Genomic DNA, 27,332 nt, shown 5'->3' with positions numbered 1-27,332 from the left:
TTGATTGCGCTTTAATTGCACAGAGGCTAATTGTCTGCGTACAGTTTTGAATGCAATATAGCAAATATTGTTCTGTTCACTTGGCTCATGTGTGTTGGCATGTATTGCCCTAAGGAACAAACTTAATGCACCATATAAAGTCATCCTTCTGCACCAGTGAGCTATGGGCTTCTTACTGTTCGCCGGTGGTTGGACACAATAATAAAATGACAGATATATAGTACTGTAGGCATGAGAGAGCGCTCCTCGCCTCTGGCACCGCAAGCATATTCAATAAAGGATGTCTTGAGTCGCTGGTAATGATTTTTACTCTAATAAGGGACAGACATGCAGATTTAATACAGCATCTTGGTAATCATAGCACATTCAGCTGTTTTTCAAGCATCCATCACAAACAGAGCTCCAAAGATAAGTTGCCTCAATCTCAGCGTCTACAGATGGTAATATACTATGATTTATTTGGACAAAATGTATTTCTCTGATTCACAGTTTTACAATTTTTTTCATCCAATAGTTTGTGTGTTTTCATAAAGAAAACCATTGTAATGTAAGGTATGTCGTACTCCACTGTGTTATTTCTGCTTCACATTATGTGGACTGCAGAATGGTGTTTTTCTTTCTTTTTGCCATAAATACACCTTGAACACAACATTGTAAAAGCTGCTTATTATTATGCTGCTCGTGCTTCGGAGGGAGTCATTAAACCATGAACAATAAACATCTGCTTTTCTTTGCTTCACTTTTTTTTTCTTGTGTTAATAATAGGACTTTGAAATGTCAACGAAATGCTGCTTGTTGACATAAGTCAAATACAAACTGTTGCCTGCAGGCAAAAATGGAAATGTGTGTTTATGAGCTTGGAATGCACAAAATGCAAGGTCAGCAGAAAGATTTCTTCTTTTTTTTTTTTCATTTTTTCTTGAACAACAATATACTGTACTATTTTTTATTAAACATCATTGCATTTGTTAAACATGCATGTCAGGAGCAAAGCTGCTTTTTTCCGATGATATTTTCAAGACAAACATATTTTCTTTTGACCAAAAGAAGCAGTCTGTACTTGAATGTACCGAGCTGAGCTCTATCTTGATTATCTAAGAAGAAGCTGACAGCCAATCGGTATTAATAATGTGGAATATTTTTTTGTCACTGTCAAAAAAATAAACAACCCATGAATAATACAAAATGAACTATGAATGAAAAATCTGCCACAAGGTTGAAACGATGACTCGGTATTTTCCTTTTGGCAAGTTTCTAAACCAAACATTTATTACTGTGTGTACGTTAGATTAAAGGAACAAATGGCCAAGCTGGCGTCTGGACCTGCATTCACTTCTGAAAGCTCATCGCACGGCCTTCGGCATTATTGCCACGTCACATTTCAGGGCCGCGGCTTGTTCTGTCATCACATTAGCGTTCATAAATCTTTGCCTTGGCAAGTCGCAGAGGAGTAGAACAGTGCAAGGAATGAGCATGTTGTGTGGCAGCGCAGACATACGGTCTGCAGAGACCATTGTCTGAGGGCACTGCCTGGCCTAAACGCTGGCATCAGGCCTGCAAATGGAAAGGTCAGTTAATAAAACCTCTCAGTTCAGGCTTACCGAGTCATTTTTTTAAAAAGCAAGATTATTATCTCCTGCAGCTTGTATTTCGCCACGACTCGGGGATATTAGCATAATTCTGTTCACAGAAGCATGTAAGTCACCGAAAAGCTATAAAGATCTGATATAGCCCGAGCTGTGACTTCTTCAACTTTTTCAACAAAGAAAGTAAGATTGTTGATGCATGTAAAATGAACTCCTACTAAAGTATGAGCACTTGTCTTCGGTGTGACTAACCCAGCTTATGATGCAGATGATGCTTGAGATTGACAGAGGTTGTCTCCATGAGGCTGTCTCATATCTTATCTCTTCATCTTTTATCACATTTGATCATGATAACTAAACACTCTCACATTCAGAAGGCAGTTTACAGCGACCAACTGACCTCATATAGGTTTTGTGTTGTCATAATGTTGATCAATCGGCCCGGCAGACTGGTCAGTTCAGGGTTCATTCGTCCGTCTGTTCATTTTTTACCTTTTATCTCAATGAAATAAAAACACCAGGTAGCAGAGCAAAGTTCTTTTTCTTGTGATACCCTTGATTAAAGTACAATCATTAAAAAAAGTTGTGGTTTACAGCAGTTTAGCGCCATCAAAATAAATACCCTACAACCTTCTTGACCACTTCAGCCGGTGGTAATTAATCATTATTTGGGGGGTTTCTCTCTAATATCAGAACACTTTAGAAACCTTTTGACCTTCAAAGCTGACTGGTCAAATGAGTTTTCCAGAGGTCGTTTATTCAGCCATTAAAAAGAAGTATTTAACCCCCTGATAGGTGCACAATGAATATGCACACTCTTCTCTCTAGTAGGTTTTTTTTATTTCATTTTTTTATTGCAACTATCCCGATCAATGTGGAGCAACATAAATGTTAATATTTTTTACCTGATGCTATGTAAGAGGAGTGGGGATAAAAATATATATCTAGTTAAATAGTTCTATATTATGCTTGGTCGTTGGTGCAGTGGCTCTTAAAACAAAGAAACTTCCATTAATGGTTGGATCTTTCTTGGATATTTATTGAGTGACTCACTTGTTCAAAAATCAAATGATCTTATTATGTCTGCTTTTTCCAGTTGTGAGTCTGTGTCACTAGAGTGACGTGTTTCAGAAAACCAGGACACGTTGAGCCTTATCTGCTGAGGTGCATCGAAAGGTGGGCGACGCCTCGACACGACACACAAAGTACAAACGGAGTAATTGCTTAATTAAAAAAATGCTAAAGGATTTTAGCTTTGTTGAGGATCGCCACAGCTTTAGCGTATTGGAAAAAAAAAGAAATCTGGAAAAAGAAAAAACAAACTGGTACAAATTGGCCTTAAGAGAAAATGTTGCTTTTAATGTGACGAGAAGTGTCTCCTCAGATTTCCACAGTTTCAACTTTGAGATTGATTATCTTCAATATTGCTTCATTGTGTAATGGCCAAATTCAAGTTTATTTGCAGAAACACTCCGATATGTTCGATAACGTCACCGACACTCCATAGTGTCTCGTTTTGTTTTAACGTCTCAATCCAAAGCACAATCCGTTTGCTTGAGATTATTCTATCTATCCAGCTACTATAAATGTGGTTTACAAAAAAGAAAAAGTTTTCTTTCTCAAGAAAGAGAAAATGTGAGACAAAAATGTGGAGGTGAAAGAAGAATATTTACAGAACAGAGCAACGGCAACCTGATTTGAGCCAGTATATTAAGTTGTGTCTTCAACAACAATCTTCATTTGATCTCCTGCTGCAGGTTGAAAAAGATAAATGAAGTTTTGTTTACTGAAAAACGTCTTCTCTTTTTACTTGGCGTTCGCCTCTCAGCAAATAATATCACAAATTGCATCAAGGCCAACAGGAAGGGCTTTTGTTTATGGCTGGAGCTTCAGTGAGGATGCGTGCAGCTGTGTGGCACAACCTTTGCATGTCTTTTCATCAGCACTTCTGCAATTTTATCTTCCCTTCATCCCACAGTCCTGACACCAGAGATCACCTTGATTAATGTAGATAATAAATGGCACTCATTTATCTCCCTTTCTGTCTCTTTCTCTCCTCCCTCACTATATTAATGACTGTAATCAACTCTAAATAAATAATTTGTGTCCCTCAGTGTATGAATCTCACCCTCCCACCTGTGGCAAATTTAAAAGTTGAATTAAAAAGTGCTTTGCACTGCAGTTTCTTCTAATTCTCGCTGGCAGCCCCCCCTCCCTTTGCACATCTCTTTCCTCGTTCGTCATCGTCTGTTTGTTTTACGACGTCTTGAAAAACACCTTGAACAGGATGAAGGAGTTCTGGGGAGCCGTTCTGGGGCCGTCTCTCATTGACTGCAAGAAGCACTTCAAACGATGTGGTGACCTTCCTGTTTCCTGCTGTTGCATCATGGTCATGTTGCAGGCTGTTTACTCTCCAAGAGCCAAAACAATGCAGTTACTCTCTCTATCGCCTTCTTCTCTCCTTCCAACAATGTCATGTGCTTCTTTCTTTGAGCGAGCAAGTTTACATTGACGTCATTTCCATAAGTAATTGTTTGGCTTTCTGAAGATATAAAGATTTTTATCATATATACATTGCGCCACCGGAAAGAAAACCGTTTAAAGTTTCAATCTGGCAGTATTTTAGTGGTGCCGCCCTCCCAGAATGAAATGGATGTGGCCCCTGAACTAATGTGTGTTTGACACCTCTGGTATGAACGTTGAGCAGAAGTTTATAAAAGGTGTGATAAACCCTTTTCTTTAATCTGTTGATGGACAGGTTCTGTGTTTGTGGGTTTTTGAGTTTATTCATTCAAATCACCTCGTTCCTCTCGTGTTTCGATGTTTAGACTAGATTTCTACAGTGTGGGGTTCACACACACACACACACACACACACACACACACACACACACACACACACACAGCTCAATGGAGGTCTATGAACATTTTGAGAGCAACAGTGAGTTTAGTCTTCTGAAGGATATTTTCCTCTCACAGAAAAGAAAGAATAATGATAAAATAGTGTGAAAACAAAACAAAAAAGCTACAAAATAAAGACTGAATTCACGAGCTTCAGGGACGACAATACAAAGATTATCAGCTTCATTAAAGGCAGATTTATTTCAGGGATGAGTTGTGCTGCTTAATTTGCTTGCATGCGTATAACATTTAGTGATAACACATCCAAATCATGAGCAGAGTGCAAAGTGTTTCACAAATGAATCCAGCAAATTATGTTGTTTTTTGTTGGTTTTTCAATCTATTTTTCAACACATTTATTATCAAGAGAAAGCTCAGTCAACAAAGCAAGGTCAGCGTCTTTATATGGGAATGAAAATATTCTTGCATTTGGAATTTTGAATATGTGAACGAGATAAAGCGATAGACTACACAGCGGAAGAATAGTAACTTTCATTTAGATACAAATGAGGTGACAGAAGATGCCAGGAGAAACAATCTGGAGGAATGGCAGTACGGCTCATCAAGTGATTGCTGGGGTGTAAAATGAGTCCCAGAGAGAAGCTTGACAAACACCAGCTTTTGGGAGAGATTGTCTTGCAACAAAATACTCCAGTGGTACAAGATCAAGATTAATGTATTAACAGTTCTGTAAACACTGGCCAATGCACAGAGGGGTAAATACTGTCCCCTGCCACTTATAGAGTTATACTAATCAAAGGATGTGACGCCCTGATGGCCGAGTGCTGACGCCTCTCGTTATTATAATTCAAGCCCCATCACTTTCTCTCTGCACATTTCTTGTCTGTCACTATATTGTGCTCTTGTCAATTAAGTGGAAAAAAGAAAAGATCAATAACTGGCGGTAATCAAAGTGTACGTATTCTGTAACTTCATTTCAGTTTGTGTGTCTAAGGTAGCTTTCATCAACTCTCTCCTGTGAACTGTGACTAAAAGATTTTGCAAGTCAATACAGAATACGTAACCTTCTCTCATTAACCACGGGCCCTTTGTTTTTAATGCCTCTCTTCTTTATTGACTTTGAAGAATCAAAGCCGTGTTTGTTGTCTTCAGTTAAGAGGAAAATGATGAGCATGCGAAAGTCTCATGTTTGAGCAAAGTCGCTGCTTTGTTCTATGTACATAAAGAGGAATGGCTTTTAATGGATGTCTGATGTTTGTTCGTCCAATTCATTTCCGGCTAATCCTGGAATACGTCTCAATTCATGGGAAAAAAATCTATAAATTGTAACGTCAACCTAAAAAGATGGCTGCTAAGTGTGGGTCTGGCATGTGAAAACACCAGTCGGTGGCAGTGTACCTGCCGGCCTTTCTGACAGATGACTGCCTCCCCACAGGATGATGCTAAGTGCTAAGCTAACTGAAAGGAGCCGCTCTGCTGGTGAGTGGAAGGTTGAACACAGGACACTAGGACAGACGGCCAGTGGATTTCAGTGACTCACGTCACATTTGGAATGGATCCGCTAATTAAAGCCAGTTGTCCCTACGTAACTTATTTTTATACTAATTGATTAATGTTGCTGAAAGTTTGAAAAATCTAACTAATAATAAGCAGTAAAATCATTTCTCTTTAGCACTTCTAAAAGAACTAATTTAAATCAATCTGAATACAAAACTATGAACTATGAACAGTTTCCTAAATCAGGCCAAACTTTTAACCAGAACTCAGAAATTCCAGCTCATTGAAGTTTTTCTCCGTCTGTTCCCTGGAATCTTTGTCCTGCTTTTGGGTTCTTTGCATTCCCATTCGTAGCCAAAGGTCTTCAATGCCTCAGACTCGGAGGGTAAATGGGCATTTTTGTTGACACAATCAGTGTAAGATTATTTTAATTTTCACTGGAATGCAAAGTTCCACAGTTTTGACTGTGCATATTTCAGTGTGTTAATCCTGCGATGTTATTGCCGCAGACAAACGGCGACATTGATTCTAAAATGACTTTGGTGCTCCCGATGGCCAGTCTTCTCCTAAATTATGTATTATTTTGTACAAGATGACAGAGAAACATTTTGCTCTGCATTTGATTAAATGTTTTTCCACATGTGTCACTTGAAGTGGTTTGTACAAATCCCCCTCAGGAACATTTCCCCTTGCAGAACTTACAAAAGGTTCCACTGGGCTTTTGCATATTCATTAAACTTGACATTCCAGACAGGAGAGGAACTGACAAGCATATCCGCCTGACTCACTCAACAGAATGCTCATCTTAATCCACTGATAAGCTGTGCCATGTTTGAATTACTAATCAGGACATTTAGTGAGTAAAATTCTGTAAAAGGCTAAATTATTCACCTGACACCCAAGAATAATTTACCTCGTTTAAACACTTAAGCTCCACTTGAGAAATAGAATAGCAAACATGTTTATTTCTTTTCTTTTGCTTTGTGTTTTTTACTCTTCACACACCACGTTTTGAATTAGTCTTTAGTCCCGCCTCCCTCTGAGCTTCTGTCCTCTGTTATAAGCTGCTGTGGTGTTTTAACTGGCTCTGCTTCACTGCTGTTTGTTTGTTGGTTAATACACATTCAGTTTTTTGCAAATTCACTGCAGGAATTTGCATTTCTGAATTAAAAAAAGAAAAGTAACCTTGCTTGTGGTCATGTCACCAGGAAGGATAGTTAATTTGACAAGTGTGTTTGTGTGTGTAAGTGGGAAGTGATGATCACTGGAGCATAGCCAATAGGAGGCGTATTGCCAAAATAATCTTAACAGTGACTTTGTGGCCAGTTTTCAGTTGATATAAATTTCTAAAGCACTCCTCATCCTCATCCTCATCCTGAAAGAGAAACAGACGTGTTCCAAGGTCTGTGCCTACTTTGGTGAATTTGTTGACAGGAAATCTTTTTGGACTTTGGAATATTGATCTCTACGACAAATTTTATTTCTTGCTGTCGCACAGTGGCAGCTCGTTGTTGAAGTGGAAACATGAGCTCAATGCAAGTAGAGGCGTCTAGGAGTCTAATACGCAAGACTTTTGGAACAAAATAAGTATTTAGATTGTGACTGTCGATGCATCTTGAAGAAACAAAGTGGAACAAAATGGAGCCTTAAAGCCTCAGCAGCAGATTAGTTAATTGTACCTTGCTGCTTGCAATCATGCACCCGTACTCACCAGAAGTACTTTTAATGAAGTGTTGCACTTTGGCTCAATTCAAAGTACTTGTACTTATAGTCTTCATTTCCTACTTTTTAAAGTGCTTTTTATTCATTTGCTGATTACCAAACTTTTATTCAATTTGACATCCTTCCTTAGCTTGTTTAATCACTAATAAATAGGCTGTTTGTAGTAGGACATTAATTATATTCTTTTTAATTATTTTCCAAATGCTAGATTCATAAATATAATAAATACTACTGCCATTTGTGACAGTGGTACTTATGAATACCCTACAGAATAGATCAGTGCACGATTTAATATCACATCCACTTTGGAGAATGTCCCAGGCACACATTTCTTTGCAGAGGTAAAAGCTAAAGTAATAAAGATGCTCTTGCCCTGCTCTTCATATCACTGAACAAATCCTTCTGGGCCGGCTATTATGTTTGCAGTTGTAGAAAGCATTTTTTTTTCCTGATGCTCATCCTAAAGGGGGGCCTGGAGTCCCTCTACCCTTTAGTCAAAGCTTTGTCGCTGCTGAGTGTCTCTCTCATGAGGCCCGAGGCTCCAGTCCAATTCATAAAAGGTGAAAAGTGATTTAGCCAATAGCAAACCCAGCCAAGCATCAAGAGTGGCCAGAGAAATCTTTAAAACATTCATAAAATTTACATTTAAACAGAACAAGGACATAAAGTTTGAGTTATATAACTTCATCTTTTACTTAAATGCCCTAATGCTGCATTTAGCATATTGCCAGAATTTTGACCCAAGAAAAACTATGGAGTCATTTAAATAAGACAAAGTATGGCTGAGTGTCTCCACATAGCCCAAGGACAAAAGCAGCCTAATTTCTGAACTGTTTATTGGCTGCAGGGAAATTTAGGATCCTTATTTGCACACATGCATGGCCAAAGATGTATGAGGAAACTATCTCGTCTCTCCCAAACAGATTCAGCACATCAACATTGACATGAACGTGACACACGGTCCAACCAGCTCTTGTGTTCTCACATCTTCAGGAATGGGAGAGGACTGTAAGAAGAAGATAGCTGAGTGCGGTGGGAGGCATAATGACAATGCACACTGGAGCTGATTTTAATTATAAATTCATCTCGACCTGTTTGGAAAAATCACCCATGCATGCAGTGTTTACTCTGCGCAGCCGGAGCAGTCTTTGTACCTTTCCCCCGTCTTTTTACAGCGTCTTGTTGCGTCATGTCCCTTCATTGCTAGGAGCCTTAATTTAAAGGCCTGAATGAAAACTCCAGGAGACCAAACCCATATAACTTTATTATGGCCTCGATGCTTTAATGTTCAGTTGTAAAAAAGTTACACGGGCACAACTTTAATGTTCTCTATTTATTAATTGCAGAATACAAATTGGGGAAGTCAGAACTCAACTCTATGCAATGTTAAATTATTCATTTCACTTTTGCTCAAATTGGGACTTCAGTTATAAAAGGAAGAAAGAATAATTGAAAGCTATTATGAAAGAAACCTTAAATACTGTTTATAGATGAGGATTTTAGGCTTTGAGAGTTTTGGGAATCCTTTTTCTTCAAGGAGTGGGAACAAGTTAAAATATGAATGTTGATATCTTTTTCCTTAGGAAAGGTTAAATAGAATGGAAGCAGCATAAGATCATGTGTTGTGTGATAAACTCATTCAGCCTAACATGCAAAGAAGACAAAGCCTATTGGAAAATAGCACAAGGAAGATTGACAGATTGTTACACCTTCTGAGTAAGAAAATGCTTTTTAACAACAAACGTATCAGCTGAATATCAGAGAAATAGAAAGTAGGGATCATCTAGTCAGGCCAGTATTTCAATGCATGTATACCTTAAAATGTCCTCACAAAATTCTGATTTGGTAAGGAAAGTCATATCATTGAATGTCCCCCATTTTTAATTTGAACATTTGTGCAGCTTTAAGTAAACATTAATGTTTGTATGGTAATGTTTGATTTGTTCGCAGAACACAACAACATGAAAAGGTTCAACTCGGACGTCTGTGGACAAAACAAGCAATGGGCTTTACTCAGTTCAGATCAATATGAATACGTTTCCTATTAAAAGCACCATGTTAGATGATAGCCAGAGGAGCAGTGAGGGAGAGTGATAAGACCAGGAAACCCTCAGCGCCCCAACCCGCCGCCCCCGTCCGGCCTTTTGTCTCCCGGCAATCCAGCAAATCTGACACTCGGCCCACATCCAAGAGAGAAAGAGAGAGGCAGAGCAGGCAAACCCTCAGGTGGACAGACCCCAAAAGGCCTGGCAGGGTCTGTGACAATGGCCATAGTTTATATTTACAGTGTTTATTAAAGTTTGTTTTGTGTCAGCCATGGCAAAACTTTGTCCCTTTCAGCAGGATGGTACGAAAAGGCAAAAGTCAACTGAAGCATGTGTTATCAGGAAATGTTATTATGTCTTCAGTCTGAGTCAGGACTTACTTACACCCACATCGGTGCAATGATCCTCTCACTTTTTTACTCTTTCGTTTTTTTTCTCCTCCCAGTTTCGCTCTCTCGCACATTACGTCATTAGTGAGGTATTCTTAAAGCATTATTACTGCTGGAGGAACCTGCTGGGGGAAGCACTTGTGACAATAGAAGAGATCCTGTCAGGAAGTGATTATTTAAATCAGTGCATCAATTAATACGTCAGGCTAACGAGGAATCCTGCTGTTATTGGTGACAGCAGAATTACATTAATGTTATCAGCGGGAGAGACATTTACAGGATAAAATTAATAGTCCAAAAACACCTCATTCCCACAGAATTACCTGGCGCTTCCTCTCCATCTTCCGAGCCGCTTTGTACTGCAGCTGCGCCAAACTAACTCTGCAGGTTGCCGGTCCATCACAGGGAAAAAGCAACGCACTCACATCAATGGCTGATTTGTAGAACCACCAATAAATCTCAAATGTATGTTTTTGAACTCCGGAAGAAAACTCATGAAGGACATGCAAACTCCGCCTGGACATGCCTCCAAGCCCGAACTCGAACTGGGATATTCTCACAGGAGAACGCTAACCACTCCACCACTGTGCCGCCTCAGATGATCAGCAGAGCCAAGAAGTAAAGATGAGATACTGAATACTGGAAAAGAACATAGTACTCATGTTGTATCATAAAGTATTTGCCCAATGCAAACCGTTGGTGTTATTTTGTATGACCATGAGCTTCAGTCATCACAACGCCAAGATGTCTGTTCATTCGTTCATTTGTGGAATGAACAAATCATTTAATGAGTTTAAATGTATTGTAGAACATATAATTAGACAAACAGATACATTACAACAGTAGTCAAACTGCTGGGGAGGTAAATACATTTTAGTTATGTCATTTTAAAGAAAGTGCATTTGATGAGGCTGGATCCCGAGATGCTGCCGTCATTCACTGTTATTCTTCTCATCAGACAGAACAACTGAAGTGACTCTTCTTCCTCTAGTTTTTTCTCACAGAATTACAGACTGACGCATCAAGTAGCACTAAACTTCTTTCAAAAACCTTCTGCATCTCAATTTGCTTTGTTCCTTTGCAGTGCTGTATTTGTGATGAAGTTCGGTTGCTCTGAGACGTGACAGCCAGCGATGGCCTTCGTCTCCGTCTGTCTGTCTGTCCTCTGTCGCTTCCTCTCAACGGTTATGAGGAATGAGTAACTTCTGGCCACTTGGCCTTGTGCCGTCATAACCGTGTAGAGTTTTAAATTGTTTTGTGTATACTATGTGATTTTGTCTTTTCTTTATGTCTAATGGGCTCCAGGCATATTTCATAAGTAATCACTCTTTACGTGAACAAGATGAACTAACCTTAAAGACCAGATATTTGAAGATCCTCTTCATACGTTCATTATGCAGCTCAATAAAAGCTCAAAACCAAGTTACTCTCACCTCTTAATCATTTATATATCGTGTTTTCTTCTTGGTTCTAACTAAGCTGACTGAGGGCATTTAGTCTTTCACTTATTCCCATCAGATTTTGCCACAAGCTTTCCGAGCCTATGATCCCTCGGCTGTCCAAACCCATTCCCTTGTCTGCTCTGTCAGATGTTGTTTCACTAGACGTCACTTTGGTTGAGGCAGTTCTGTGGTTCCTCTGCTCGGCGGAAATCCGGCATCACATCTTATCCCTCAGTTTTTCGTCCATCGCTCCTCACCCCTTCACTGCCACCTCTGTCTTGACTCAAGTGGAATCTTTATGCACAGACAATGTAAAAGCATATCAACATAGGACAACGCCTCTACTTTAACATGTTGTGCATATCAACCATCACTTTATCTTTCCATCTTCTATAGCCTGTCCATCACATTGAGGGTCACAGCGACCCGGAGCTGATTCTAGCTGGCAATGAGTGGAAAGCATTTCTAACATTTGAAGGTAGAACATGTAACCCACACACAGAAAGGTGTTCTTCCTGTGAGGTGAGACTGCTAATCACTACAACACTGTTCACCATCAAGGCTCCTTCATTTAGTCTCTTATTTTGGAATTGCTTTTGGTAATAGCGGTCATTTCCTATCGACAAACAGATATTACATTATAAATTGTCAAGCCTGTTTCCTCTCTTGTCTGATAAGCTATTTGTATTATATTATCTTAACGATATTCCAGAAAGATGGGCACTCTTCTATTTTCTCAGGAAGTTTTTTTTGCCAAGTTCTCACTAAAGTTGCCGATTTCCAGCACTTTCACAATCCTTTCATATGCCCCCGCAGAGAAGACAAGAGACATCTCTGTGAATAAAACACAAATCTTCAGAAATATGCTGACCCACGGCTGAGTTGGGAATCTGCACTACAAGCTGTATTATAGGACGAGAGCTAAACAGCCAGAGAGATGGAGCTCGATGCCTGACAGCAACCAGCGCAGCATATCTCCAATTTAAACCAGCTTCACGTTCTCTTCATCTCTCAGCCTCAGACTTAAGCTCGTTTTTTTCTGTCTGATTCCGTCACACACACACACACACACACACACACACACACACACACACACACACACACACACACACACACACACACACACACACACACACACACACACACACACACACACACACACACACACACACACCTTTTGCTTTAGGGTGAGCTTTTGACAACACAAATCTCAATTGCTTTTTCACAGTCGTTGGAGGAGTGAGAGGCTTAAGGTTGATAGAGTTAGACAGGATAAAAACAGTGAGGGAAAGCAATGAGAAGAAAAGAGCCTAATCCCAGATTGATGGCTGCTAATAAAGTTTGATTATGACTGACAAGGCGCTTTGGGTTTCTAATTGGCATCTGTAATAGCCTGAGAGACTAGAGAGTGAAGAAAAAGGATAGGAAGACAGGGGGAGAAAGAGTGTTCTTTGGAGGCTCAGTGGAGGTGGAATAGCTGTACAGTCCACAGAATTAAGGGAATGAGGATGAAAAGACCTGCAAACTGCATTTCTGACCACCGTCTACTCGTCTGTCTTCCTTCCAGTACACATTGGGTTGTGGCCGCAGTATGTTTGGCAAAGAAACCCAGACATTACTTTCCCCCACCAAACGTCTTCCAGCTCATCTGAGAGAACCCCCGAGCCGCTCCCAAATCAACCCAGAGATTTCATTTCTCCTCTGGGTCAACCTTTGGGCCTTGTCATTGTTGGGTGCACCTGGTACATTTCTAAACAAGAAGCAGCAGGGGGGACATCTTAATTAAATCTCTCATGAGAGGATTTAGTTGCTCTATTTGTAGACATTTCAGGTATTAAGAACAATGTCAACACTGAATAGCTGATATTGAACACTGCTGCTTGTTTCAAATCACTGACGACATCGGTTATCATATCAGTTTATAATAAGATGCTTTGATTGTTGACTCTGAGGCAATTATCTATCAGCATTTTGTCTGTCCTATCATAACTTTAACTACACATGTGAGGAGCATTGGGCTGCAGTGGTTTATCACCCAGAGAGCAGCAGAGGGTCAAAGGTCAGGGCCTGTCACAGTCATCATTGGAACGACACCCTGCATCGTGGACACTTGTCAATACCTGTGCATCAGTAGTGATAGGCCTAGCCAGTCTAATGGACAAGATGGACTAATCCAGACACCGGGACAAGGAGCAAAACATCTTCCAAGCAATATGACCAGTTTTTGGTGGATGTCTGTTGCATCAAATCCAAAATAATTATTTTCATTTTGTGTTTCTCTGGAAGTAGTTCCATTAACTCTCCAGCACATTGCGATTTTTCTTTCTAGATGATTGATTGGCCTGCCCTAAACATGAAGGTAAAGCAACATCAAATACATGCTGGTCTTTACAAAATCAGTCCCTGATTCTGCGTCTTATTTTCACTGAAAGAACAAGCGAAATCCTCTTTAGTCTTCAGTCTTCGCTTTGTAGAAACCAAAAAGATCCCAGGAGATGATCTAAGGCTGTGCACCACTAAGAGGTCAGCATTTGCACTATGTAGGTGGGGCAAACCCCCAGTGAGCTTTAACGGCAATCGATAAAATCTTAAATCAATCCTTGAAACACCCAAGGAGTCCATGGAGAGAAGCTCGAAATAGGGTGAGGTGATGTCGGGTCTGTCAGACCCAGTGAGAAAAGACGGTTAGTCATTGGGAGGCAAAAGAGAAATATACCATCCATCCATCCATCCATCCATCCATCCGTCCGTCCGTCCATCCATCCATCTTCTAAACCGCTAACCCAAACCATGAACAGGATGTTCAGGGTCACGGGAAGCTGGAGCCAAACCCAGAGAAGAAATTGTAGGTATTATTTTTCCCTTCAAAATGGTCTTGAGAAAATATTGTGAGGATTTGTTTTTTGAAAAAACATAACTTGATAACTTTTTTAAAATTTTGTATTTGCGGTTTTTATTGTTTGATAAACGCCCCAGCCAGCTCAGCTGGTAGAGCATGAGACTCTCAGTCTCAAGGTAGAGGGTTCATGTCCCACGCCGGGCGCCACCTTCCTGTGGGCTCTCCACCTTCCTGTGGGCTCTCCACCTGCAGGAAGGTTCTTAATGGGTCAATGTGATCTGGGTGACGGTACTCATACTGACACCCCCACCACCTGGAAATGGATAAGAGGGAGAGGATGGATGGATGGATGGATGGATGGATGGATGGATGGATGGATGGATGGATGGATGGATGGATGGATGGATGGATGGATGGATGGATGGATTGTTTGATAAAGGTGACATTAAGGGATTGGCTGTTGACCAGACATTAGAAGACAAGTACACAGGCTGCTATTAATGAGATGATTAATGTCTCTGGGGAAACCAAACAGAATTATTTCGGACTTGGACTTTTTGAGATCAAGGACATTTCCTGCTATTCAACAACTAATGCCTCTGAGACGGTCCTTAACAGCAGCTCGGCTTCTCGGGTCACCAGTTCCAAGAGGAAGGCATGTCTGTGTGGCGTCTGTGTAACGATGAAGACAAATGACATATCGCTGGATGATGTGGCTCAGAGATAAATGAAAACATTCTACCTAAATGTTCAACCGTGTGGTACACCACATGTAAGTTGCTGACAATTAGTCCCCACTAGTAGAGTTTGATATTTGTATTTGTATTAAAATCACACATTTTCCAGATATTTGTCACAAGTAAGGGAGAAAGAATAGCATTCCTTCACTTAGTGACTTGTGAGTCTCTGCTGCCCTGGTTTTATACCTGCCATATAAGGATCAAAGTGAAATATATATATATATGTGTGTGTGTGTGTGTGTGTGTGTGTGTGTGTGTGTGTGTGTGTGTGTGTGTGTGTGTGTGTGTGTGTGTGTGTGTGTGTGTGTGTGTGTGTGTGTGTGTGTGTGTGTGAGTGTGTGTGTGTGTGTGTGTGTGTGTGTGCGTGCGTGCGTGCGTAAGAAATTGTGTTTTAACAAAAACTCACCAGCTAAAGTGAAGCTTCCTTATTCTTTTTTTTCTCACAAGACAAACTTTTTCTAAAAAGTAGAAACTGTGTCACGTAGTCCCAAACATTGTGTCCACTGTACTCTAAATTAGTTCTGTCACACCCTACATTTCTCTTCAAAGCACATCCATATCCTAAAGGCAAAACCATAAAGAGAAATATATTTTAAGGTGCAAGTAATAATTTCTATCCTGAAAAGGACTGTGTGAACTTCCACAGGGAAGAAAGTTCTGCCTGACTTTAATCGGTAATGCTTTACTCCCCCTGTGCAAGTTAATAAATAGTTTCCGAGTGTTATTTAGGCAATACACAATGTGTACCTACACACTAATGTGCCTAAATAAAGTCAGTGTTACTTTTGCCAGATGCTGAAATATTTACTCAATAGTTAATAATACTTAAAATTCCAGTGCCACACCTATTGTCTCTTCAAGGAAATAAAACATCATCACTGATAAGTAGCTCTATCTGGACCATACGGGAGAGTGTGGTGGTTGGTGTTCTCATCTCATAATGAAAATATTTGTGGAATAGATTCAGGTTGGGCTCTGGGCCTTTCTGTGTGTTTGCATGTTCTACTCAGGTTTTCTCTGGTACTCCAGTCTAAAAACCGGCATTCGAGGTTAATTGGTCATTTAACTTGCCCATGGGTGTAAATGTGATTTTTGATTGTGTATCTCTGTATGTCAGCCCTGTCAGGATTACTAGTTAATTACATACCCTGAACTCTCTATTAGTCAGCTTGTTTGGGCTCCAGTGCCTGGTGACCATGAGTTGGGAAAAAAGTGATAAAGAAGAGTGGCCTTTACGTCATAGTGTGATAGAAAGTACATATACTGACAAGTATGACATTACAGAGTTATAAAGTCAAAGACAAAGAAAAACCCATTTACATTCTTGAAAGCAGTTCCCAACACTTCTGGAGATATGGCACTTCACAAAACTACGAGATGTTCTGGTTCAAAGTTCACCTCCCAGTGTGGTCGTTCAAGCTAATCTTTTGGGCGTTAAAGGTTCTGTGAGGGGCCTTGGATTAAACACATCAAGCAGATAGTAAGCTTTATGGGCTGTAAATGTTGACGTGCCATAAATTTTAACCTGAGACCGTCTTTCTCTTTCTCTGTGTTCCAGGTTCCGAGATGGTGGAGGCTCAGTGTCAGAGGTTTGAGGTGAGGAGCGCCGACGGAGAGAGAGTTCTGTTCTCCGCAGATGAAGAAGAGATCAGCATTGGTACTGAGAAACTCAGAGTCACAGGTAGGGGATGTGTACTTTGCCTACTTCAAACAAAATGACCGCCATGAATGGTAATGTAGGACGGGGAGGTATGAGAGGGTATTGCCAGTTGTTATTATTCATTCAACTTTTTTTTAAAACACCTTGAACACAACTCCCCCAGCCTGAATCACGTTTGACACGTCGTTATGACGGGAACGCTGCTGTGACTTGTTACTGTCAGAATTGCAATTGAACTAGCAGGACCTGATGCATCAGCGAGACGGCGCACCGTGGTAAAACTATAAACCCATGTAAATCATTCCAGAACTATGCGCGTGAAACACGGATCGACATAAGTCACCGCTTTGACAGGATCGAGCAATAGTTTTCCGCATCCATGAGGAACTGATTCATGAAGGTGCTGATACGGGGCCGGACAATCTGTCGGCTCAGACCAATTTATGGTGAAGGTTACTTGAGGACACATACACACACATTCGCATGCACACGCTGCACAGACACTCACTGTAAGCTGTTAAACAGAGTGCTCTTGATGAGTGCAGCCAAACAGGATAGGGGTCGGCAAGCAGAGCTGGTTTTTTCTTTTTCTTTTTTTTGTCTTGAAGAGAGAAAGAAGCCAGAACGAGTGAGAGTGAGAGTGAGATACAGTAAGGCAGATCAGCAAGGAAGAAGAGGAAGAGACAGATGGTTGAATGGTCTGAGAAAATCCAGGTTGGTATATTTATGGAACAAGGCGGATAAAGTACTTTGAGTAAAAATGAACAAACTTTAAAGTGAGACTGAGAAAAAATGGTGTTCTTGGATGATCATAGGCCTTTCTTTAGGTCTCATTGAGAAGCGTTGAAAAAAATCAAGAGGTACTGAGAGGTGGTCCGTTTGTGTGCACCGGAGTTTCTTTACTTGTAGGGACGTCACTCTGACTGCACACCGTCTCTTCTGGACTGGCGTCAACAAAAGTCACCCAAAATGTAACAACCACCCAAATTGTTATAAAATATCATGAAATAAACCCCGAAATGTAATAACTAGTCATTAATATAACAAGACAATGAGCCCAAAACTTCAAAACTTTCCAATATTACATTGTGGGACAGGGAAAATATTTTTCCCCTAAAGTTGTAATACGTTTATTACATCATAAAGTGAGTGAATGATTTATGATTTGAACTTGAACTAGAATGAGTTCTAAAAGCTTTGACTATTTGTTTTTTACATATATCTTAATACAGTTTATGGTATTTATGTAAGATTGCTGTTGTTGCCCAAGTCATTTATAGTCTTCTATTCTCTATAATCTGTAATCTATTTCTCCAATCATCAGTACAAAATATGAGCACATTAAAATTCGTGTTAAATGTTTTTACATCATTGACCAGTTATTACATTTTGGGTTATATATTCCTTTTTTTTTATTACATTACAGGCTCAGCACTTTTGTTTCATTATAAACCAGTTGTTAAATGTTTCTGTTTTATTTAATTATATTTTATAACAATTCGGCTCATTGTGGCTCCAACAAGCCCTCATAATTCCCTGCTAAAAGCATGTTCTGAAGTTACACTGAGGTAAAGAGATGAGGGTTATATGTTATTTGTATAGTATATAAGTAGTGGCATAGTATATAAGTATATAAGTGTTGTGGCTGAACTTAGAGCAAGTCTGCAGGAAATAAATGTCCCAAAGAAGACATGGAAATATAATGGGGAGGAACAATGATAGATAGATAGATAGATAGATAGATAGATAGATAGATAGATAGATAGATAGATAGATAGATAGATAGATAGATAGATAGATAGATAGATAGATAGATAGATAGATAGATAGATAGATAGATAGATAGATAGATAGATCGATCCTGCCACAGCAGCTCGTCGGGTTTGCCCATTGTTCTGTGTGAGGCCGGAGACCCGACGTGAATTGTGCAGTTGGAAATTCACTGGCTCCTCTTTGAAAAGCACTTCATGGGTATAGTGTAGTGGAACAGGTGCTGCCTAAAAGGCTGTGTCAAGCTCATAAACATTTCATGTACACAGCAGAGTGCTCAGGAGAGTGTACCACAATTGTAAGCGTGGTGTTGCAATAAATCCCCAGAGGAACGGCGTCAGGAGCCGGTACAAATGTGGCTGAGGTTCACAGCGTGATGAGCATCATTGTGCAGAGCTGCAATCAAACAAAACAAAACTCACCACCCTCAACTGTCATTTCCGCCATTGTTGGAAGAAATACAAGCCTTCTACTTCTTTTTTTTTCTCCTATATTTTGGCAGCTGCACATTTTTGCCGTGCTACGTTGACTTTGACTACACCCCAGAAAATGGGATTTATGTCAGAAACACAACAGCACCGTCTGTGTGTCGGTTGTTTGGAGGTCTTTGGGCTCCTCCATCCTCTCCACAGGATCTACTGGAGCTTGATGCAATTTCACTCTCAAGTCTCAACCATTTAGACAATGCCCTTTCTTTGTGCGTAAACTTGCCAATTGCTCACGCTGCCTACTGCATTATTAAATTTGTAGCGGTGCTCAGCTTTCAAAGTGCCGACTACAGTCTCAGCAAGACCCACGGCCGAGCATCTGTTCTCAGCTGCAAAGGTGGCTGCCGGACATGGGGGGTTAAATGCTGCAGTATGTCAGGACCCACTTTTTTTTTTCTGTTTTTTTAAACAGGCACATTTACACTGTATGCAACTACTTTGTGTCAGGGAAGTACAGTATGTTTTGAAGAGGAAAGTAATGCCTTGATGATATCTGTAACAGAATAGGCAGAAATATGACTTATTTAGCCACGGTTCAATATGTTGTTCAGAAAGAATAGGTTTGAAGGAAAATGGATTTACAGGCCGATAAAGAGCAAAAAGACGTGTGTCTACGGTTCTAAGCAAATGGCCTTCTTACTTTTCACATCTTCCACATCATCATTCCAGTACTGACAATAATACCACATACTTTGAGTTGGTTTTTTTTAAACATAGGTTCAGTTCATCTAAGCTCAGCGTTGTGTAGTTTTAGTGTTTGCTGAGGCTCCAAGGAAAGTTTAATCAGTGTTTAACATTGGGATCAGTATGTTTTCTTTTCGTCCTGTAATCCGCTCTCACACTGTCTGCAGGGAACGAAGGAGTGGTGTTCAGCCATTCAGTGGAAACTTCACATGTGAGGGCAGAACCTTCCCAGGACTTAAAGTAAGTGCTGTCTGTCTGTCTGCCTGCCTGCCTGTCTCTCTCTCTCTCTGTCTGTCTCTCTGTCTCTCTCTCCATCTCTTTATCCATCCCGCATTCTCTCTTGATGAACATGCGTCTTTAGGGGTATGTATCAGATAAGTACTCTGGCAAATTGCTTTACTTTTCACCTTCCTTTTGATGTTTTAGTTCCAACGCATTATTCATGAGCCGTGTGTTGTTGTGAATAATTAAGTGAGGTGGTTACACCAAGTCCAATTGTGTGGGAAAAAACCCAGTGAGTGAGTTAGACTGAGCAGTCCTGTCGTACAGCCTGCTGCATGGCAGTGGATCAGTTGACTGCAGAAACAGGAGCGCTGGTTGATTGGCAGCCTGACAGGCTGAACAAGCGACAAGAGCCCACTCGTCGAAGGGTCAGGCTGTCACAAGGAGAGTTTTCCACCAAAGCATTGTGTGAGCATGTGTTGGCAGTGCAGGTGAGCTTTATTCATTCTAGTTAGGATCGGTTTTCTATTTTGAATGGGAAAGCAGAAAAAATATTAATACATTCAATTTTATTGATAAATAAAAATAGTTAATTGTGTCAGTTTAAACAAGTGATACCGAGTCATCATGTAAATACGTGTTACTATGGTTGTTGTTACTGAGGCTCATTTGTAAGTCATTTTTTGTAACCTGGTGCAAGAAAACCAGCAAAGTATTGGAAGAAATGGGAAGAAAATGTTTTTCCTCAAAGCACTGTAATTCAAAGAGCCGAGACGAGTGCCGTCTGTCATCGATGCTCTGCACAAATATTGTTCGACCGATAAAACGGTATTACATTGTCCTGTTTTTCATTATAATTTGCTGCCACTTGAAGAATTAGAGCTTGATAGAAATGTCAGGGGCTGCACAGTGGCCTGGTGGTGTGACGGCCAAACACTGTCTGGATTGGGCTTTTCTGTGTGAAGTTGTCTGTGCTCCGTGCGTGTGCGTTGGTTTTATCAAGCTATTTTGGTTTCCTCCCACAATACAAAAACATGAATTCGAGGTTTTGGTGACTAAATTCTGATTCTTTTTTTTCTTGGTGTGTTTCATGGATATGCCTTTTTTTATATTATTATCATTAATCTTTAATGTCTTGCCTGGGCGTTGTCAGATAGGCTTGGGAGTGTGAGGGAGGAAAAGAGAGGCAAAAAGAATTGATGAATGCGAAGAACTGATAATGATTGGTGTTGCATGTTTTGTACTCGGGGAAAGGAGCTGAGATGGAGAGCAGATAATAGGCTGGACGTAATAGACGGTTAAGAAGGATTTTGAGGTTTGACACTAAACAAGATAGATAGCAGTGTGAGAAAGGCTGGGGTGGAGTTGATGAAGAGGACAGTCAAAACACAGAAGAAGAGAAAAGCAAGAGGTTGAAAGAAGCTGACAGCGGGAAAGAGTTCAGGAGGAGGGGATGGAAATTAGTGTGGAGAGGAACTGATTCAATCACACCGGCTCCTGCAGGGACGCTGAGTGGTAGTGCAGCAGATAATGGAATACAGCCAAATATGAATGCAAGTAATACAGAGTAGTCTTTTGATTCTTTACCTTTGGGAGAGGTCAGAGATTTAAAGTTCCAAATACTGAATCAAAGGGGTTGGATTTAAAAAAAGATTTCTAGAAGTTTTATGTTTTTGCTTTGAAAAGAAGTTGTGACTGTGGCATGACGTGACCTCGATATAATTGAAAAGAATGTATTTATCTTTTTTTAAGCATTTCATTCCTTCATTATTTTCCTCTACTAAATATTTACAGATCTCCTCACACTGTCCCAGCTGTTAAAGCTGGTATGATTGTGATTAATCACTGCAAATCAACTTGACCCGATTCTTTGTTCCATTAAAATTTAGGTGTCAATATTTAAACTCCGCTTAAACATTTGGCACAGTTTTCATGCAAAGTGAGAAGTTCTGCTCTCACAGGATAAGGAATGCTCTCCTTTAAGTCAGTGTGAAACGTTATGCGGCTCATTTCATTGTCCACTCATTCATCTTCTACACCGCTATATCCAGCTGAAGTTGGCAGAGTGACGGAGCTGATCCCAGCGAGCTATGGGCGGAGGCGGGGTACACTCTGGACAGGTCGGCAGTCCCTCCCGGGGCAAACACAGAGAAAGCATAATCCACATGTTCACACTAATTTGGAGTTACAACCTCAAACACGTGGTAGAAAACTGTTGGAAAGGAAAACATGCATACGTGGGAAAACATGCAAACTCTGCACAGAAAGGCCTCAAGCCCGTACTCCAAGTGACTGTGAGACGGTGGTGCTACCCACCATGCTGCCCCTCTTCTATTATTTAATGATTAATAATAACCCGTGACAGTTAAAGTTACTTGACACCGATGTATGATGTCAGATGGTGGGATCAAAAAAAGGTTTGAAAGCAAAATATAAATTGTATTGGAGGAAAAAGGTCTGTAATACACACTCAGAGATCAGAAGAAAGGAGCGGGGGAGGCATTCTGAGAACCAGGTGGACTAAAAGGCATTAGATTAGTTGAAGGAAACTCAGGAGTGATGGAGGGAGGTGGGAATGAAAAGATACAGAGAGAAGGAGGAGTGAGAACATTGGGTCAATGGATGGGTCATTGCAGATAAGCAAGGCGATGAAACCTGCACTGAAGGTTTAAAGTAAGGCAAAGAAAGAAAGTAGGCAATGGCAAGGGCAATAAAGTCAACACTTTGTTCAAATACCTGCTTCATTGTTCATCAGCTCTGATTAATACCACGTTATTAACATGTTTGTTGATGATGCAGGGACGGATTCAAATATATTATTGCTCTTTAATAGTCATCATTGCATCAGTGTTGCCTTAAGGTGACTTTGTCCTCATCAGTATCACCACAAGCCACTAAATCATGTCAATAAATTAATATCATTAAACTGCACATAATCTGCTTGTTTACAAAGGTAAAAACACTTATCACTCTAATTAGCACAGCAAAAAAAAAAGAAGAAGACATAAATAGATCACGTGATGTGCACGATGTGAAACCTGCACAGACCTCTCCACTGCTTGTTTAATGGAAAAAAACAATAATAACAATGGTGATTACATGCTTCAGTTCCTGCCCTTATATCATCATTAACTGTCAGATGGTAAGAGAAAAACTGGACTGAAGCATATTAATCACCTTTTTAATTGAGTTGTTATTTTTGCACAGCTTGCAGGAATGTTAAAAACAGAAAGTGCATGTTTTTTTTTTTTTATGTTTGTTTTCAACTTTTAATCTGTTTCTGTTTGGAAAATTGCATGACCCCCCCCCCCCCCCCCATCACATCTTTGTTCACATTCTTACACGGTATTATTACTCCTTGTTGTTCACCGACTGATTCAGACACACGTTTCTATCCCGTGTTCCCATTCTGTCGAGATCTTCCAACTCTCGTCTCTCCCCCTCCTTCCCACACTCGTTATTAAAAGCAGAGCGCGATGCAGTGAAGGTAAATGGGACATGTAATGAGCGGATTGAAGTCCATTTAAAGCTAATGATCTATCTTACAGTTTAACCATGAGATCGTTCTGGAGGAAAAGAGGAAAACTAAGGAAGATATATAGTACACCTTTAACATGATATACTACAGGCCAAGAAGTTTCGCCCAATAAAAATACTGTATCTACAGTTATTGGGTCTATAACCTCTGCAGATTAATTCCTTTGACGCGTTAACCCGTCACTCTTACGGAGTCAGATGTGGGTAACGTGGCTCCATGGAATGCATGGGGCAGTGCAGCAGTGACAGGTTGGATAAGACACTCAACATCGAGTTACATTTGTGAAAACACACACTATATGACATGTTGAAAGTGTGTGGAAGTGCTTGACAAACTAAAGAATCGAGCGCCTCTTCAGCCACATTTTGATTGAAAACAATAGAGACACCTCAGCCACCGCAAACTGAAAACAAACACCACACATTCGAAAGCATTTGTATTCATTATGTGACTGAGCCACAGCAGAAGTAACTTTAGACAAGTTTGAAACCGAGTGGGAAGGAATGAACACTCATTCTTTCATCAGTGTTGATTGAATGTGTCACAAACCGGGGTGTGCCTCATTAGCCATGAAGGGACGCCCACAATTCAGCCAAATTCAAACTCATGAGTCTCAGAGGCTGTGATGGTAAACACTCACTCACATAGAAAAGAGAACTGAAACCAAAGGGCGGTTTCTCAGGTCTGCTCTAAATCATAACTGACTGAACATGTTCATTAATCTCCTTGATGAAATTCCTTTTTTCCGCATTTGCCTATTTCTTGGAGGGATGAGGTCATTAAAGAGGTCATATCCTGCTAAATCCACTTCCTAGAGGTTCTCCAGCAGTACTAATCGTCCCCATACCTGGACTGACGTCCCAGAAGTGAAGACAGTCTGTCCTCTCTGTCCCTGGCTTGTTTCAGGTTTTAAAAAGTGTGTTGCTCCAAGCAGCCAATCAGAAATCAAACCCTATATAGTGTCATCGGGGGTTTAGCCAGTCCCAATCAAGGTAGGCCCTCCCTTTGACTCCTCCCACAATTAGGCAGCTCTGCTCTGGCACATGGCACCACGAGAGGAAGTACTTCCTCCTCTTTAGCAAGTCCAGTTCACACAGACACAGCAGATTCTGAATGCAGCTCCTATGATCCAATATTCAAATGAGGAAAATCAGGGAGGAGCTAGAAGCTTAGAATACTGAAGGTTTCTGGACCGACCAGACCAGGAGGAGGAGGAGGAGGTGAACAGGAGGAGGAGGAGAACAGGAGGAGGAGGAGGAGGAGGAGGAGAACAGGAGGAGGAGGAGGTGAAACGCTGGAGAATACGACTCCGTTGAGGTGCTTTGGGGAGCGAGTCTTGCTCAGGGAACCACAGTGGTCACCTGGATTCAAACCTGCAAACTTTCAATCCGAAGTCTCAGCCTCTGACTGCCCCTTAATAGTCTTATTATAGTTAACGAAAAGCAACTTGTCCATAAAACTTCTGAGGAAACCCCTCCTTCTAAGGAAAAGGCTAATGACACTCTCATCAGAACCTGCAGAAGAAGCAGGCACATGAGATAACGGGCCGACCGGGTCGTCCTATTGCTAATGCTTCAGGACTCTTGTGGTGGATCGCTGATCTGACGAGAGCTAAAGTGACATGACTGCACAACAACAACGCAGAGCTGGAACTGGGTTATGCTGGTAGCACAGAAACAAAATGCTCAGCCTCCCACCTGCTGGAGAACTCTTGGAAAGCTACGCTGTGCGTTTTCAAAGCCTCTGGTGTGATCACCACTGTAAGCCATGTTCACACTCTGCCTCTTTTTTCTTTTTTCTAAATGCTTTTCCACTTTAAAGTGCACAGGGAGCAGCCGCGAGGCAGACAGCAGTCGCTTTGGAAAAAGTGCTGTGGATGGCATCTTTCTAAGCAGCTCAGTTCAACGTCTTATAAAAGCATTCATGACAGTGAGCGACTAAATAAGGTGGGAAAAAAAAGTGGGAGACTGACAATTTGTATGCAGTCAACATCAACAAACGGACTGATAATGGAGGAAGTAGCTTTAGAAAAGTTGTTCGTCTGATGGAAGCGCTTTGGTTGTGTTGTGGGACTTTCTAAATGTTAGAGAGTTGTAGCTGGTTCAGTTCACTGAGAGAAGCTGCGAGTCACTGTGATGACAAAACTGCTTTTCATTATCAGCACAACATGTAGCTGAGGCAGCGCTTGAACCACAGAAACCACCACAATGTGTTTGCAGCCTCGGAAAAAAAACAAGAAAATCTCACATAGAAACAGGAAAAAAAATGTTTATGGAAAAATGAGAAGGCAACATTTACTAATGCTTTTAAAAAGAAATGGACTTTTTTGGTCTGAATGGAATAATAAAGCTACAACTTCAATGGAAATAGACATTACTGCTTCAACGTTCTAAGTATTTGCCAGTAACTGTTATCCATCATTCATCCAAAAGCGCTGCGCACTTTGGTAGGTAGAAGACAGAAAGACACACAACCACACTCATTTTGAGATAGTTAACATAACAAGCTCGCATTTGAAGGAGAAATTTACCAAGAGAAAAATGATTAACCTCTGCTTGTGGTTGAATTTGATTAACAGATGATTCATCTGCATCACTTTGAAGTAAATTTAAATACTTTAGAGAGATAAGATTTTACTTATATAGTCACTTACCTTGTGTCTTTATTCAACATTTCTACTTTGACCTGATCTATGTTCATTTAAATATTTAAATGTCACATAGGTTTTCATATCGAACTCATCCGCTCCTTCTTGGTGGGTCTTTAAAAGATTTGAAAACAGGAATTCTGTAGCTCAAGAATCAAGAATCTCCAATTCAAACTGCAGCTCTTGATGCTCAACTCTGATTTTTTTCATGTGATCGTTCACGTTACATTTTAAACACAACCTCCATCAGGCTGCAGTGTGAACGTGATCGGACCCGACGGTTTCCGGTCCTTGAGCGCAGAAGACGCTGTTGACAGAAGTAAATCAGGACGCCACTTTGGTCAGCACCAGGGTTGCCAGATGTGACTCACTGTTTCCAGCCCAAACAAAGTAAAACCCCCACACCTCAATAAAAACCAGCCCAAACTTCAGCCTGTGTAGGAATCATGTTAAAACCCTAAAACTATTATATGTGTAACAAAGAACACAGAAATACAGAAATGTACAAAATAAAGTTTAAAAGGACGAGAGTTTGGCAACATATCTGGCAACACAGGTCAGGGTGTAGATCCTTTTTCTAGTGGTTGTTAAATACGAGCGACAGAATCTAGACGACATGAGGAGGAGAGGAGAATGAAAAAAAAAAAGAGAGCACAGCTTTTATTCTGGCGGAGCCGCTTCCTCCGGCGCTTATCCGTGTCGTCAGTCACACGTCGATGATGAATCAGTTGATGCAGGAAAATATCTGAATTGGTACCACATATGGGTATATGAGTATATTAGAATTAATATAACAATAAAATGACCTAAAGACAGTGTCTCATGTTCATTTAATGTCTTTTTCTCCCTGCTCTGACCTCTTTGCTTTTTGTCCACCTTTGAATCTCAGACTGTGTTGCATTGTTATTGTTCGGCTGGATATCAATTTGATTTTAAGCTTTTGAGGAAACGCAAAGAGATGAAGACCATCAGAGTTTAAATACAATCCAAATTATTGGCAGGGCTATGGACTATCCTAATACCTCAAGTGTATGACAAGTATGAGAAGTATAAATCCATGTTTGTGGAAACAGAAATGAGTGGCAGCAGTCCTGGAATCGCTCAAAACTGAGTGACAACAGGCAGCCAAAGGTGTAAACAGACAGAGAAATAAGGACGGCAAAACAAACAGATGAGTAACCGAGAAGCTAAAATAACTGTCA

At 40.6% G+C, this 27,332-nt stretch overlaps 1 protein-coding gene across 2 annotated transcripts in view; it reads left to right on the top strand.

The window, feature by feature from the left end:
* Window positions 1–27,332, top strand: part of sgcz (sarcoglycan zeta) — a gene marked incomplete at both ends in the record, with an annotated part of 356,107 nt that overhangs the window by 284,356 nt on the left and 44,419 nt on the right. The window contains 2 exons of one of the 2 annotated variants that reach the window (XM_080464783.1): window positions 16,680–16,802; window positions 19,891–19,963. In XM_080464783.1, coding sequence (XP_080320909.1) covers window positions 16,680–16,802; window positions 19,891–19,963 — 196 coding nt within the window. The remainder of the gene's footprint in view (window positions 1–16,679; window positions 16,803–19,890; window positions 19,964–27,332) is intronic. The other variant, XM_080464784.1, reaches the window with a different exon arrangement.

This window comes from Lipophrys pholis (assembly GCF_963383615.2).
Source record: "Lipophrys pholis genome assembly, chromosome: 5".
Lineage (NCBI taxonomy): Eukaryota > Metazoa > Chordata > Actinopteri > Blenniiformes > Blenniidae > Lipophrys > Lipophrys pholis.
Note: the sequence above shows the minus strand (reverse complement) of the source record. Positions and strands in the feature narration are given on the sequence as shown.